The following is a 14,587-nucleotide window of genomic DNA, read 5'->3' as shown; positions in this document are numbered from 1 at the left end:
AAATGCCACCCCCTTCTCTCAATTCCTCCATCTCTGCTGCATCTGCTCTCAGGATGAGGCTTTTCATTCTAGAATGAAGGAGATGTCCTCCTTTTTCAAGCAAAGGGGCTTCCCTTCCTCCACCATCAATGCTGCCCTCAACTGCATCTCTTCCATTTTGTGCCCATCTGCCCTCACCCCATCATCCTGCCACCCTACCACCCTCCTCTTGTCCTCACCTACCACCTCACCAGCTTCTGTGTCCAGCACATAATTCTCTGTAACTTCTGCCATAAGGAAATAACAGGCAGATTAGACAAAGGGGTCAGTGGATGTTGTTTACTGGGATTTTCAAAAGGCCTTATCAATTGAGCTGCTAAACAAGGTGAGGGCCCATGGTATCACAGGAAATATACTAGCACAGCAATAAAGTCAAAGTCAATGTAAAATTTATTATCAGAGTACATACATGTCACCACATACAACACTGAAATCCTTTTTCCTGTTGCATACTTGGCAAATCTACAGAACAGTAACTATAAATAGGATCAATGAAAGAGCAAGAGCATGGAAGACATCTAACTGTGCAAATGCAAATATAAATAAATAGCATAAATAATGAGGGTTTAAAAAAGCAAGATAAAGAGAACTTAAAGCTAGGTCATTGCTTGTAAGAACATCTCAATAGATGAAGGCATAGTTATCCTCTTGTTTTTTTGAGAGCTTTGTGGTTGAAGGGTAGTAATTGTCCTTGAACCTGGTGGTGTGAGTCCTGAGGCTCTTGTACCTTCTACCTGATAGCAGCAGTGAGAAGAGAGAATGGCCTGGGTGGTGAGGTTCTTTGATGATGGATGCTGCTTCTCTACAGCAGTGTTTCATGTAGATGCTTTCCTTTGACAGCGTTTCATGCAAAAGATTGGCTGACTGGCAGAAGACAGAGAGTGGCAATAAAGGGGACCTTTTCGTGCCGACTGCTGGTGACTAGTGGTGTTTTCAGGTATTGGTGTTGGGTCTGCTATTTTTTGCTTTATATGTTAATGACAGAATTGATGGCTTGTGGACAAGCTTCCAGATGATACAAAAATAGGCAGACAGGCAGGTAGAGTTGAGGAAACACAGAATCTACAGAAGGACTTGGACTGATTAGAAGAATGAGCAAAGAAGTAGCAGATGCATTACAGTATAAGGTATTGTATAGTCATGCAATTTGGTCAAAGAAATAATGACCTGCTCTATTTTCTAATTGGGGAGCAAATTCAGTAATGAAAAGTGCAAAATGACTTGGAAGTCCTAGTGTAAGATTCCCTAAATGTTAACTTGAGTTGGTAGTAAGGAAAGCAAATACAATGTCATTCGAAGAGAACTAGAATAGAAAAACAAGGATGTACAGTAATTTTAGACCATAAGACCATAAGGCCATAAGACAAAGGAGCAGAAGTCAGCCATTCGGCCCATCGAGTCTGCTCCGCCATTTTGTCATGAGCTGATCCATTCTCCCATTTAGTCCCACTCCCCCGCCTTCTCACCATAACCTTTGATACCCTGGCTACTCAGATACCTATCAATCTCTGCCTTAAATACGCCCAATGACTTTGCCTCCACTGCCGCCCGGGGCAACGAATTCCATAGATACACCACCCTCTGGCTAAAAAAATTTCTTCGCATCTCTGTTCTGAATGGGCGCCCTTCAATCCTTAAGTCATGCCCTCTCGTACTAGACTCCCCCATCATGGGAAACAACTTTGCCACATCCACTCTGTCCATGCCTTTCAACATTCAAAATGTTTCTATGAGATCCCCCCTCATTCTTCTAAACTCCAAGGAATACAGTCCAAGAGCGGACAAACGTTCCTCATATGTTAACCCTCTCATTCCCGGAATCATTCTAATGAATCTTCTCTGTACCCTCTCCAACGTCAGCACATCCTTTCTTAAATAAGGAGACCAAAACTGCCCACTGTACTCCAAGTGAGGTCTCACCAGCACCTTATAGAGCCTCAACATCACATCCCTGCTCCTATACTCTATTCCTCTAGAAATGAATGCCAACATTGCATTCGCCTTCTTCACCAGCGACTCAACCTGAAGGTTAACCTTAAGGGTATCCTGCACGAGGACTCCCAAGTGTCGTTGCATCTCAGAACTTTGAATTCTCTCCCTATTTAAATAATAGTCTGCCCATTTATTTCTTCTGCCAAAGTGCATAACCATACACTTTCCAACATTGTATTTCATTTGCCACTTTTTTGCCCATTCTTCCAATCTATCCAAGTCTCTCTGCAGACTCTCCGTTTCCTCAGCACTACCGGCTCCTTCACCTATCTTTGTATCGTCAGCAAACTTAGCCACAAAGCCATCTATTCCATAATCCAAATCATTGATATACAACATAAAAAGAAGCAGCCCCAACACGGACCCCTGTGGAACACCACTGGTGACCGGCAGCCAACCAGAATAGGATCCCTTTATTCCTACTCTCTGTTTCCTGCCAAACAGCCAATGCTCTATCCACGTATGTAACTTTCCCGTAATTCCATGGGCTCTTATCTTGTTAAGTAGCCTCATGTGTGGCACCTTGTCAAAGGCCTTCTGAAAATCCAAATATACAACATCCACTGCATCTCCCTTGCCTAGCCTACTTGTAATTTCCTCAAAAAATTGTAATAGGTTTGTCAGGCAGGATTTTCCTTTAAGGAATCCATGCTGAGTTCTGCCTATCTTGTCATATGCCTCCAGGTACTCTGTAACCTCATCCTTGACAATCGACTCCAACAACTTCCCAACCACCGATGTCAAGCTAACAGGTCTATAATTTCCTTTTTGCTTCTTTGCCCCCTTCTTAAATAGCGGAGTGACATTTGCAATCTTCCAGTCCTCCAGAACCATGCCAGAATCTGTGTACTTTTGAAAGATCATCGCTAATGCCTCTGCAATCTCCACAGCTACTTCCTTCAGAACACGAGGGTGCATTCCATCTGGTCTGGGAGATTTATCTACCTTTAGACTATTCAGCTTTCTGAGTACTTTCTCTGTCGTAATTGTGACTGCGCACACTTCTCTTCCCTGCCACCCTTGAGTGTCCGGTATACTGTTGATTTCTTCCTCAGTGAAGACTGATGCAATATACTCATTCAGTTCCTCTGCCATCTCCTTAACTCCCATTACAATTTCTCCAGCATCATTTTCTATCGGTCCTATATCTACTCTCACCTGTCTTTTACTCTTTATATATTTGAAAAAGCTTTTAGTATCCTCTTTGATATTAGTTGCTAGCTTCCTTTCATAGTTCATCTTTTCCCTCTTAATGACCTTCTTAGTTTCCTTTTGTAAGGTTTTAAAAACTTCCCAATCCTCTGTCTTCCCACTAATTTTTGCTTCCTTGTATGCCCTCTCCTTTGCTTTAACTTTGGCTTTGACTTCTCTTGTCAACCACGGTTGCATCCTTTTTCCACTCAAAAATTTCTTCTTTTTTGGAATATACCTGTCTTGCACCTTCCTCATTTCTCGCATAAACTTGCAGGAGTTTAGAAGAATGAAGGAAGATCTTAGAGACAGAGTGGACGTGGAGAGAATATTTCCACTAGTGGGAGAGTTTTGGACTAGAGAGTATAACCTCAGAGTATAAGAATGTCCCTTTAGAGCAGCGGTGAGGAGGAATTTCTTTAACTAGTGAGTGCTGAATCTGTAGAACTCATTCCCACACCTGGCAGTGGAGGCCAAGTCATTGGGTATAATTAAAAAGGAGGTTAATCTGAACTTAATTAGTATGGGGTTCAAACGTTACTGGGAAAATGCGGTTGAGGGGGAAAAATCAGCCACGATTAAATCGTAGAGAAGACTTGATGGGCTGAATGGACAATTCTGCTCCTGTTTTATGGTCTTATGATTTATTTCAACTAAATGGCCTTTTTTCCTTCTCCCCCATCTCCCAATATCTCAAGGGATGTTCTAAAAGCACTGAGGAGCTTGGAGTTGCCCACTAAAACAATAAAATCTCCATAACAGGTTTAATGCACTTAATTGTCCCAAAGTGTTGTACCAGAACATCAAGCTGATAAGAAAATGTGCTTACAAACATTTGAGGAGCAGAAGCATGCCACTTGGTCTCCCTGTTCTTCTACTTAACAGCATCTTGGCTGATCTGAAGCCAAAAAACAAATCACTGGAGGAACGCAGCAAGACAAGCTGCTGTGGAGGCAGAGATATTATTGACATATTGTGTTGCGACCCTGATGCACCATCTCAAGCTGAAATGTTAACCATCCCTCTGCTTCTGCAGATGCTGCCTGACCTATTGAGTTCCTTCAGCAATTTGTTTGCATTTCAATTTAGAGCTTCTGATCTCTTGTGCATCCAAGATTAATCTGACAGAAATTACAACTCTGCACTGCCATCCACTCAAGGTACTTTTAGGAGGCTTCAAGGAGCTTCCTAAACGTGGAAAGATAGGTAGCCAGAATTCTAAAGTTTAGGGTTTTGACGGTTGCAGGGACATCTGTCTGTGATAGAATGATTCAATTAAAGGATTTGCATTGGGAGATCATATCTCTCAGTGAGTTTTAGTGTGGTGGAGATTTCAGAGGTAAGGAGGTTTGATACAATATTATTCCAGCATCATATGGCCTTAGCTTTTGGAATTCTCTCCACTGTTGCACATCAGCAAGGCTTTTATTTTCTGTTCCTGTCGCAGGTGGTTGCAGCTCTCTGTGTGGAGTCCTTTTCAGAATCAAGGTCAGACAGAAAATTCCATTTGTCACCTTAATTTTAAATGTCGTTTATCACAACTCTCGATATGACAACATAAGAAATAGAGTAATCCATAATGAAAATTGGCCCTTTTGGCCAACTCATTCATGTCAGCCATGGTGCCTGCCAAAGTAATCCCATTTGCCTGCTTTTGTCCTATATTGCTTGAACACCACTCCTCCCCACCACATCCATATACTTATCCAAATGTCTTCTAAAGTGAACAAAGATTTATACCCCTTAAACCTGATCTGATATTTCACCAAGCTCTGACAAATCATCTACCTTGGCTCTATTTCCCTGGACAAGTCCTTAATTCCCTTAACGTTCATACTCTGCTCTGAATGAAATCAAGTACCAAATCTACATAGCCTTCTTGGGCAGAGAGTTCCAAAGATTCACAGCCCACTGCTTTGCATTCTGCCATTTATTCTGAGACAGTGATACACACAAAATGCTGGAGGAACTCAGCAGGCCAGGCAGCATCTATGGTCAAAAGCACAGCCAAAAGGTAATGTTGCAGCTATATAGGACCCTGGTCAGACCCCACTTGGAATACTGTGTTCAGTTCTGGTCACCTCACTACAGGAAGGATGTGGAAACTATAGAAAGGGTGCAGAGGAGATTTACAAGGATGTTGCCTGGATTGGGGAGCATGCCTTAAGAGAATAGGTTGAGTGAACTTGGTCTTTTTCCCTTGGAGCGATGGAGGATGATAGGTGACCTGATAGTGGTGTATAAGATGATGAGAGGCATTGATCGTGTGGATAGTCAGAGGCTTTTTCCCAGGGCTGAAATGGCTAGCATGAAAGGGCACAGTTTTAAGGTGCTTGGAAATATGTACAGGGGAGATGTTAAAGGTAAGTTTTTTTTACACAGAGTGTGGTGAGTGCGTTGAATGGGCTGCTGGCGACGGTGGTGGAGGCAGATACGATCGGGTCTTTTAAGAAACTCATGGACAGGTACGTGGAGCTCAGAAAAATAGAGGGCTATGGGTAACCCCAGGTAATTTCTAAGGTAAGGATATGTTTGGTATAGCTTTGTGGGCCAAAGAGCCTGTATTGTGCTGTAGGTTTTCTATGTTTCTATGTTTCTTAGTCGACATTTTGGGCTGAAACCCTTCGGCAGGACTGGAGAGAAAATGCTTAGGAGTAGATGTAAAAGGTGGAGAGCGAGAAGCACAAGATGATAGGTGAAACCTGAAGGGGAGGGATGAACTAAAGAGCTGGGAAGTAAATTGGTGAACAAGACAGAGGGCCGTGGATGAAAGAAAAGGGAGGAGCACCAAAGGGAGGCTATGGGCGGGAAGGAGATAAGGTGAGAGAGGGAAAAGGGGATGCTCAGATTTCCAGCATCTGCAGCTTTTCCTTGTCTGAGACAGTGATCCTTGGTTTGAGGCTCCTCAGCTGGGAGAAACATCATCCCTACATTTACTCTGTCAAGCTCTGAAATAATATTTCTAAAGTTAATGTACAAAATAATTTATACATCTGAACATTAATAACCATCATATAGGATCTAGAATCTAGGACTAGAGTTACATGGCAACTAATGAAGTGAGACTAACAGCCAATCGTTTCATAGTAGAGCAATGGTAATGTAGCATAGAATAGTACAGAATAGGAACAGACCCTTCACCACACAATTGTGTGCTGAACTGGCTAAGCTACTAGCACCTAATTAAACCAGTTCCTTCTGTCCATTAATCACTCATATGCTTCCATTCACTGCAAGTTTATGTGTCTATCTAACACCGCCACACTGGCAGCTCATTGTGGGACCTGCCACTCTCTCTGTAAAATAAATTTTCCCTGCTCTTACCTTAAAATGCATATTCTCTCGTTCCTGACGTGTCTATCTTGTGAACAGATTCTGGCTCTCCACCCTATATATCCCTCTCATAATTTTATAAGCTTCTATAAGATGGCCAGCATTTTGTGTGTGTTGCTCAGAGTTCCAGCATCTGCAGATTTTCTCACGTTCAAGACCAAAGTTGATGGTTGGGGGGAGGGGAAAGTAAAGAAAAATATGTGTATAGAGGAAGTGTAAATATGGCAGGTAGAGTCATTCTGTGAAATTGCTGAACTCAATTAACTCGGTATTGTTCTAGCTTCAACTGTTTGGGCTGTCAGTTCATTACCAAGTTTGTTAACATGAAGGACAAACTGTATAGGAAGTGAAGTTACTTCAAGATGTACTTGATTTGTTTTACGAGACTGCCAATACTTGTTCAGGATATGGCAGAGTAGTGTTGGATTGCTTCAATAATGCCTTTCAAGAAATAGAACCTAGTTCCTTACTGAGGGGGTTTCCAAACTGGGGTCCATGGACACTTCCTCCCCGGTTAATGGATGGGACCCATGACATAAAAATGGCTGGCAGCCCCTGCCTTACTGGGTCTCACCCACACAAGAGATTCATCATTAACTCTCAGTTTCATCATACAAAATATGAGCAATAGAAGTGGCCTTGTCTGTGTCACCTTAATACCAAGAACAAATTGAGAAAGTTTAGAAGACATCAAGGTTGAGAAGATTATGCATTAGGATAAACAATAAATTATTATTAGCATGTTTCTCTGCATCCGCTGTTATCTTGGGAGAGGAGATGTCGTAACCTGGAGTGAAACATTAGATTTCCATTGTCGTCAGGAGAGAAGAGGCTAAAAAGGAAAATAGTTTGTTTTATTTTCAAATGGCCTTGTAATGACTTTGCTTTGCAGTAAAATGTAGGAACCAAATAAAAAAGCAGATACCATTGCATAACTTATCTGTAATCCAACACTTTAAAATAGACTTTGCAGGTTGAATTACTGAGGGACAGATGGTGAGCAGACTATTAATTTGTACCCAGTGCTTGATGCCATCAGAAAGTGCTGACTGACTCCCAATGTGATTTTATTTACACTGAAGTGATGCTTGCCAAGATCAAGGTCATGCCAGGCTCAATTACTCAGCACAACAGATAGGATGCTTCTGGCTTCTGTCCTTGCACTTGCTCACATCAAAAGAGCCTATTTGTTTTTTTGGGAAAAAAAAGGAAACAGAGCCCCATTCCTTTCTCATTTTGTTTTCTAATACTACAATGCAGCCAGCAATTTCTATGAATACCCCGATGCACTTTGGGGAAAAGGTACAGCGTTACAGGGGGTTGGGTATAAACTGGAAACATTGGCTTCCAAACATCCTTTTAAATGACTTTATTCAGCCTGCATAACAGTTTGCTTCAATCTCATCCCATCCATCTGAGCACAGAAATTAATTAATAGCATTTACGGTTAATTCTTCAGAATTCCTGGCAACCTACTCTTCCAGAAGATCTCTATTCAGATCCAAGCATTTATTTAGCCAAGGAACAATGGAGGGTACCACAGTATGTGCCAGGGCAAATCTTTACTTCAGCAGCATGCATCTGGAGGTTGAATGGTTGTGGCTGGATTACACAAATAATTCCCTAACACTTATTCCTAGGTAAAAAGACTTCAAGGGTCATATGCTTGAGCTGTGTAAAGCTCACTTTTATCAAGAAGAAATTATTGAATAGGTTTGTGTGTTGTCATTTCTTACCTTTAAATGGGAGGTATACCAGCTCATGGGTAGGATATAAATAAATAATTTTAACATACTAGGTAATATTAACAGTATTGAGACAATTCATTATCCTGGCTTTGATCATTTTAGGGACCCAGAAAGGAACATTCAAGAAATTTCTCCCAATTTATCTTGTTTTTTTTGCTCTCAACTATGTTGAGTATGGCTTATCTAATCTTGATCCTTAAGACATCACAAAAACTAGGATGAGGCTAAAAGATCAAAAAGTTATTTTTCTGGTCAATATAGTTTTCCCCTCCAATTCCCTTCCATTGATTCTGCTTGATCTGCTAATTCCTCCAGTAGATTGCAACTTTTTTTTGGATGTCTGTCTGTACCAAAAGCACAAGTCACAGGGTGATGAGTAGTACAATTTTGTATTCAGTGAGGCAATACAGGGATCAGTCCAAGGATTCTAGCTGGTTACAATATTTATTGATGACTTGGATGGTGAGATCAGGGATAATACATCCAAGGTTGATGATGCAAAGAAAATCCCATATGGGCTGTGAGGAAGCTGCAGTAAACCACAGACAGGTAAAATGAATAGGCGAAGGCTAAGTGACAGAATACACAGAAAATAAAAAGGCAGACCACTATGGTAAAGATGCCTTGGAACATGAATCACTGAAAGTTGACATGCAAGGACTTTATGGCTTTGAATTGCAAGGTCGTTTGAGGACAAAAGTATAATTGCAGTGGAACATTGTTAAATAGCTATGACAAGACCACATTTGGAATATTGTGCACAGATCTGGTTGCCCCACCCAATGATGATATAATTGAGACAGAGTGTAATGAAAAGTTTGTTCCCCAATTTGTAGGGAATGAGGTAGATGCAGAAGTGGAAGGGGAAAATAGTTTTGCTGTGGAAGGGAGGTCAGAAGAATGAGAGATAATTTCATTGAAACATAAAAGTTTTCTTTTAAAAAACAAAACAGTACTTTAAAAAAGGTAGATGCATTGATATGAAACAGGGCTGGGTATCCACATTAGAAAGGCAGCCATTCAGAGCAGGCCAGAAGAAATCAGTTCATACTGAGAGAAGGAACCCTTTGGAATTTTCTACCAATGGGAAATTGATTGTTAAATATATTTGTTTTGATGATAAATGTATGATTCTTACTATCAACGACTAAAGTTGGTTAAATAAAAGATCAGGAAAGGGATATGCACAGTTAGGAGAATATCTGGCTAAGTTGCCAGGAGGTGGTAGTGCAGGCAGATACATAATGTTCAGAAGTATTTAGGAGAGGTACCTTGTCATTTTCCTATGCAAGGATATGGGCTTATGGCAGGTAAGCAGGGGTCATGTAGATAGACATCATGGGTAAGATGGGACAAATTCTGTGCTCTTCAAATTTTTAGAGGAGCCTTATATATCCTAAAGTGAAGAATGATGAAAGAGAGCTAATCAAGCATCCCAGTTTCATTTCAGTGCAAATTTGAGTTACCTTAACAAGACTACTCCATAGATGAATCAGAAATCATGGATTCAAGTCCCATGCAGATGGGAAAAATGTGGTCTAGACCACTGGTTCAATCCCTGCCATTTGTTGGGAGAAAATTTGCAGTCAAGCTCCTGCATGTCTAATGTCCAGAGGATTCAAACAGCTATAAATGGTCATTGTAAGAAGATTTAACATCATTCTGCTCTATATCTTCAGCAAGTCACTCGAAGTAGATAGACAACAGAGTCCACCCTAACTAAGAGAGAAGTAGTTTAGTGTTGTCATTTACACAAAGCAGCTCCATAATGCATTACACTATCAAATTTGGGTAATGGATCAAAAGAAATTCCCCATTTTACAAATTTCATTGTTGTTTCAGTCATACCAGTAGTGACTTGGGAAGGAGGAAAGTAACCAAGAACAAAGTGTGATTTAAGATTTATTTACTGTGTTATATAGAGTTCCATACTTTGATAATAACGTACAGATTAGTTCAGATTTGGACATCGAAAAAGGCCATCAAAACACACATTTGGAAGAAGAGTCAAAAACTGGCAGCCTAGAAGAACAAAGCTTGTACAATATTTAACTGGAGTACTACATTCATTAGACCATTTACATCAATAGCTTGTTGACAAAGCAGACTGAACTTCTCTTCTTTAAGAGATTCAGTGGGATTCAAGGCAGTGGGATTCAAGTTAATACAAGTTATGCCATTGATTAAAAAATTTAATAAATATGGATGCAAAGAAAATCAGTTCTGGTAGAAAATAAATGTCACATTGTCAAACCCTAACCATGGGAATTGGCATGTCGAGATCTCATTTCCCATGCTAACTTCCAGAGCACATTTCAGTAGTGTACAGAGAATCTAAAATCATTTCAAGTTGTAGAACAGAAAGAGGGCCTTTGACCCTTACGGTCTGTGCCAAACTATTAAGCTGCCTCGTGCCATTGACCTGTATCCGGACCATACCCTTCCATACCCCTCCCAACCATGTACCTATCCACATTTCTCTCAAGTGTTGACATTGACCCTGCATCTACTTGTATTGGCAGCTCATTCTACACTCACATCCGAGTGAAGAAATTTCCCGTCATTTTCCCCTTAAGCATTTCACCTTTAACCCAAGATGTTGAGTTCTAATCTTACCCAACCTCTCTGGAAAAAAAACTTGTTTGCATTTATCCTATCCATACCCCTCAATTTTGTACACCTCTATTAAATCTCCCTTCCTTCTTCTATGCTCTAGGGAATGAAGTCTTAACCTATTCAATCTTTTCCTATAACTTGGGTACTCAAGTGTTGGAAACATCCTTGTAAATTTTCTCTGCGTCCTTTCAAGCTTATTGATATATCTCCTCTAGTAAGTGACCAGAACTGCACACAATACTCCAAATTAGGCCTCACCAACATCTTATACAACTTCCACAAAACTTCCCAACTCCTATACTCAGTACTTTGATTTATGAAAGCCAATGTGCCAAAAGCTCTGAGACAGCCAAATGCAAATCATCCCTATTTACTTCATCTCTAAACCCCTTCACTAAAATGTAAGTCTACAATAAGCACACTTTGAAGCGAGCTTAGCAGCAACGTATACTTTGAACAAGCTCATGGAGATGCGAGGAACAAAATCTACATTTAAAACAGGAAATACAATGAAACTGGTACTGTACAATTTCAAATCATTATTTAACATTTTTTAAAAGAACAAAATTCAGTTGTCACTTTACTGGATAGAGATCATGACTAATTGCAAAAAGCTCTCAAGCAAATGTTAGTTGCCCAAGGTGACTTAGAAACCCTTGGTTCCAATTGTGTACACTATGAAAGAGTTGGTTTAACAATTTTGTACTGCCAATGATCAGCCAAACATGTCAAGGGCAGTGCATGATAATAGAAAGATTTGCAAGGGTGCGTACAATTTTTGATAGGACTAAACCAAGACACCTCTAGGCACAAACTGGAAAACCTGCCTACAAGATAGATATCAATACGCATTTCAAACAGCATAGACAAAAAACAAAATTTAGCAGCTTGAAGAAAATGTTCTACATAGAACACAGCTCAATTAAACTCAGAAGCATTTGCGATGGACTATGGACGGTCCGGACTCATCATACTCCTGCTTGGTGATCCACATTTGCTGAAAGGTGGAGAGAGAGGCCAAGATAGAACCTCCAATCCAGACTGAATATTTCCTCTCGGGCGGAGCAATGATCTTAATTTTCATTGAGCTTGGAGCCAAGGCTGTAATCTCCTTCTGCATTCTATCTGCAATGCCTGGGTACATAGTGGATCCACCAGACAATACCGTGTTGGCATATAGATCCTTCCTGATATCTATATCACATTTCATTATACTATTAAAGGTGGTCTCATGTATCCCAGTTGTCTCCATTCCTAGGAAAGAAGGTTGGAATAAAGCCTCTGGGCACCGGAAACGCTCATTGCCGATGGTGATGACTTGGCCATCGGGCAACTCGTAGCTTTTCTCCAAGGATGAGGAGGCAGCAGCCATCATCATCTCAGCCTCAAAGTCAAGAGCCACATAACACAACTTCTCCTTTACATCTCGTACAATCTCCCTCTCAGCTGTGGTTGTGAACGAGTATCCACGTTCAGTCATAACCTTCATTAAATAGTCGGTGAGGTCCCTGCCAGCCAGGTCTAGCCGTAGAATGGCATGGGGCAAGGCATAGCCCTCATAGATGGGTACTGTGTGGGTCACCCCATCGCCAGAGTCTAACACAATGCCTGTAGTGCGCCCAGAAGCATACAAGGATAGCACAGCTTGAATGGAGACATACATGGCTGGTGTATTAAATGTCTCAAACATGATTTGGGTCATCTTCTCCCGGTTGGCCTTGGGGTTCAGAGGTGCCTCTGTGAGGAGAACAGGATGCTCCTCTGGGGCAACTCTCAGCTCATTGTAGAAGGTGTGGTGCCAGATCTTCTCCATATCATCCCAGTTCGTCACAATTCCATGCTCAATTGGATACTTTAGGGTCAGAATTCCTCTCTTGCTCTGGGCTTCATCACCAACATAGCTGTCTTTCTGACCCATTCCCACCATAACACCCTGAAAATAATAATAAAAGGCTAGTATATATAATCCAAGTACAAAATCAAATGGAAAGCTTTCACAAATATTGTTACCTTGAGAAGGCACCAGGCAAATTCTTTACTTTGTCATTTCAGAAATCAGCCAAAGTCAAGGAAATAGAACTGCATTTAAAATTAAGCAGGGTTTCTTTTGTTTAGGGGTGTTCCCAGCATGGAGTAGACAATTTAAAAGTAAATGCATTTTTATAAGTTAGATTTAAAATCCTGTATCCTCTAGTTTATAGCCTAGGTGTTTAGACACCATCCCAAAATTTAATAAACTGCAAAATTCAGTTTGAACCTTGGAGGACAGTAAACACAAACAAGTTTGTGTACATCAACTCTTGATGCAAACACAATGTGAAAAAAAATGAAATAAAGAACCATATTGATGCACAGGAGTCACTTGTGGGAAGCAAAATCTATTGATTTGCAGGTAATGAGAGAGATTCATAATGCAAGCACCTTGGGCAGCCTTGTGCCATCAATAAAAAAAGTTAAAAAAAATTATAATCAAGAAATATGAAGATCCAATTGAAAACAGGACAAGAAAATTCTTTCCATCTGATGTAATATGGCATGAAGAAAAATGTATTTCATCAACATTTATTTAATTTCAACTAGCATCAGAATAAAAGCAACACAATTTTAAATTAATTCTCAGATCCTCCATTTTCAAGAGTTGGCCTTTAAGGAACACTGGACCCAGAAATGTGATACTAATTGTAGACAGCAAGCACCATTCAGGTCTCCTAGCAACCCAGAATTTCACATCTTCTGATGAATAAGATTTTGGGCAAGGTGGGAGGGAGTGGAGAAGCAATTTTTTACCCAATCCTATAATAGCTCAATTGACAATAGAATTTTTTTGTTAAATTCTGGACATTTTCAAAAGTAGTGAAGAACCATGCATGTTGGTCTAGGTACAAGTCTCCTCTCTCATTAAATAAGCATGCTATTCTCGATCCATTTTTCAAAGACCAGCATTTTGAAAGAAGGGCTTCCAGGCTTTAAAATTTTATTAGCATTTAATACCAAAGTTATAAAACCATAATAGTGAAATTTAGATTCTAGAATGTTAATCTACACATCTGAAGTGTTAAATCAATAACAGAAATAAGAAAGAAAAATCAAAAATCTAATAGCCACATATTCAGGTCCAGAGCACAAATGAATTAATTTGTACTCAAAAGACGAAGTGAAACTTTACCTGATGTCGAGGGCGTCCCACAATGGAGGGAAATACAGCCCTGGGAGCATCATCGCCTGCAAACCCAGCCTTACACATCCCAGATCCATTATCTACAACCAAGGCTGCAATCTCATCATCCCCCATGGTTCTAAATCTGTTAGAATTCACTGCAGATAGGAATAAGAACAGCAGATTAGAGACAGGAAAATTAAACAACTCTTACATTTGCAATTGACTAGTAAAGCTTACCTTTGAGAAGGCACTCATTTAAGACCTCTCTGTACTTAAGATTAAGAACACATTCCTTACCTTAGTCACTGTTCTTTTATACTGCACAGGGTTCCCGTTCGTCTAAAATCACATGAGCCAGGCATAGGGGAGGAGCTAAAAATTAGCTTAACCACACATCATTATATTTATTTTAAACCTGGAATTTTCTTGAAAATTGTTTTTCTTTTTATTTGTTACAAATAGAAATGACTGAATCTTTCCTCTAAATCTGGTACTGAGTTTAACCTCT

General features: G+C 40.3%; 1 protein-coding gene across 3 annotated transcripts; it reads right to left on the bottom strand.

Moving 5' to 3' along the window:
- Nucleotides 1-11,847: 11,847 nt before the first annotated feature.
- Nucleotides 11,848-14,211, bottom strand: LOC140198929 (actin, cytoplasmic 2). Of its 3 annotated transcripts, XM_072260220.1 has the most exons (3): nt 14,086-14,188; nt 12,368-12,852; nt 11,848-12,175 (listed from the first exon to the last, which is right to left on the bottom strand). In XM_072260220.1, exons 1-3 carry the CDS (start codon nt 14,161-14,163, stop codon nt 11,848-11,850), a joined length of 891 nt encoding a protein of 296 aa, XP_072116321.1. In that variant the 5' UTR covers nt 14,164-14,188. The 3 variants fall into 3 exon arrangements, with proteins under 3 accessions (XP_072116321.1, XP_072116301.1, XP_072116311.1); XM_072260200.1 differs by having other exon boundaries at nt 11,848-12,852; nt 14,086-14,211; XM_072260210.1 differs by having other exon boundaries at nt 11,848-12,723; nt 14,086-14,211.
- Nucleotides 14,212-14,587: the final 376 nt, after the last annotated feature.

The sequence above is a fragment of the Mobula birostris genome, chromosome 1, assembly GCF_030028105.1.
Source record: "Mobula birostris isolate sMobBir1 chromosome 1, sMobBir1.hap1, whole genome shotgun sequence".
Taxonomy (NCBI): Eukaryota; Metazoa; Chordata; class Chondrichthyes; order Myliobatiformes; family Myliobatidae; genus Mobula; species Mobula birostris.
The sequence above is the reverse complement of the archived record's forward strand: the minus strand, read 5'-3'. Positions and strand labels throughout refer to the sequence as shown.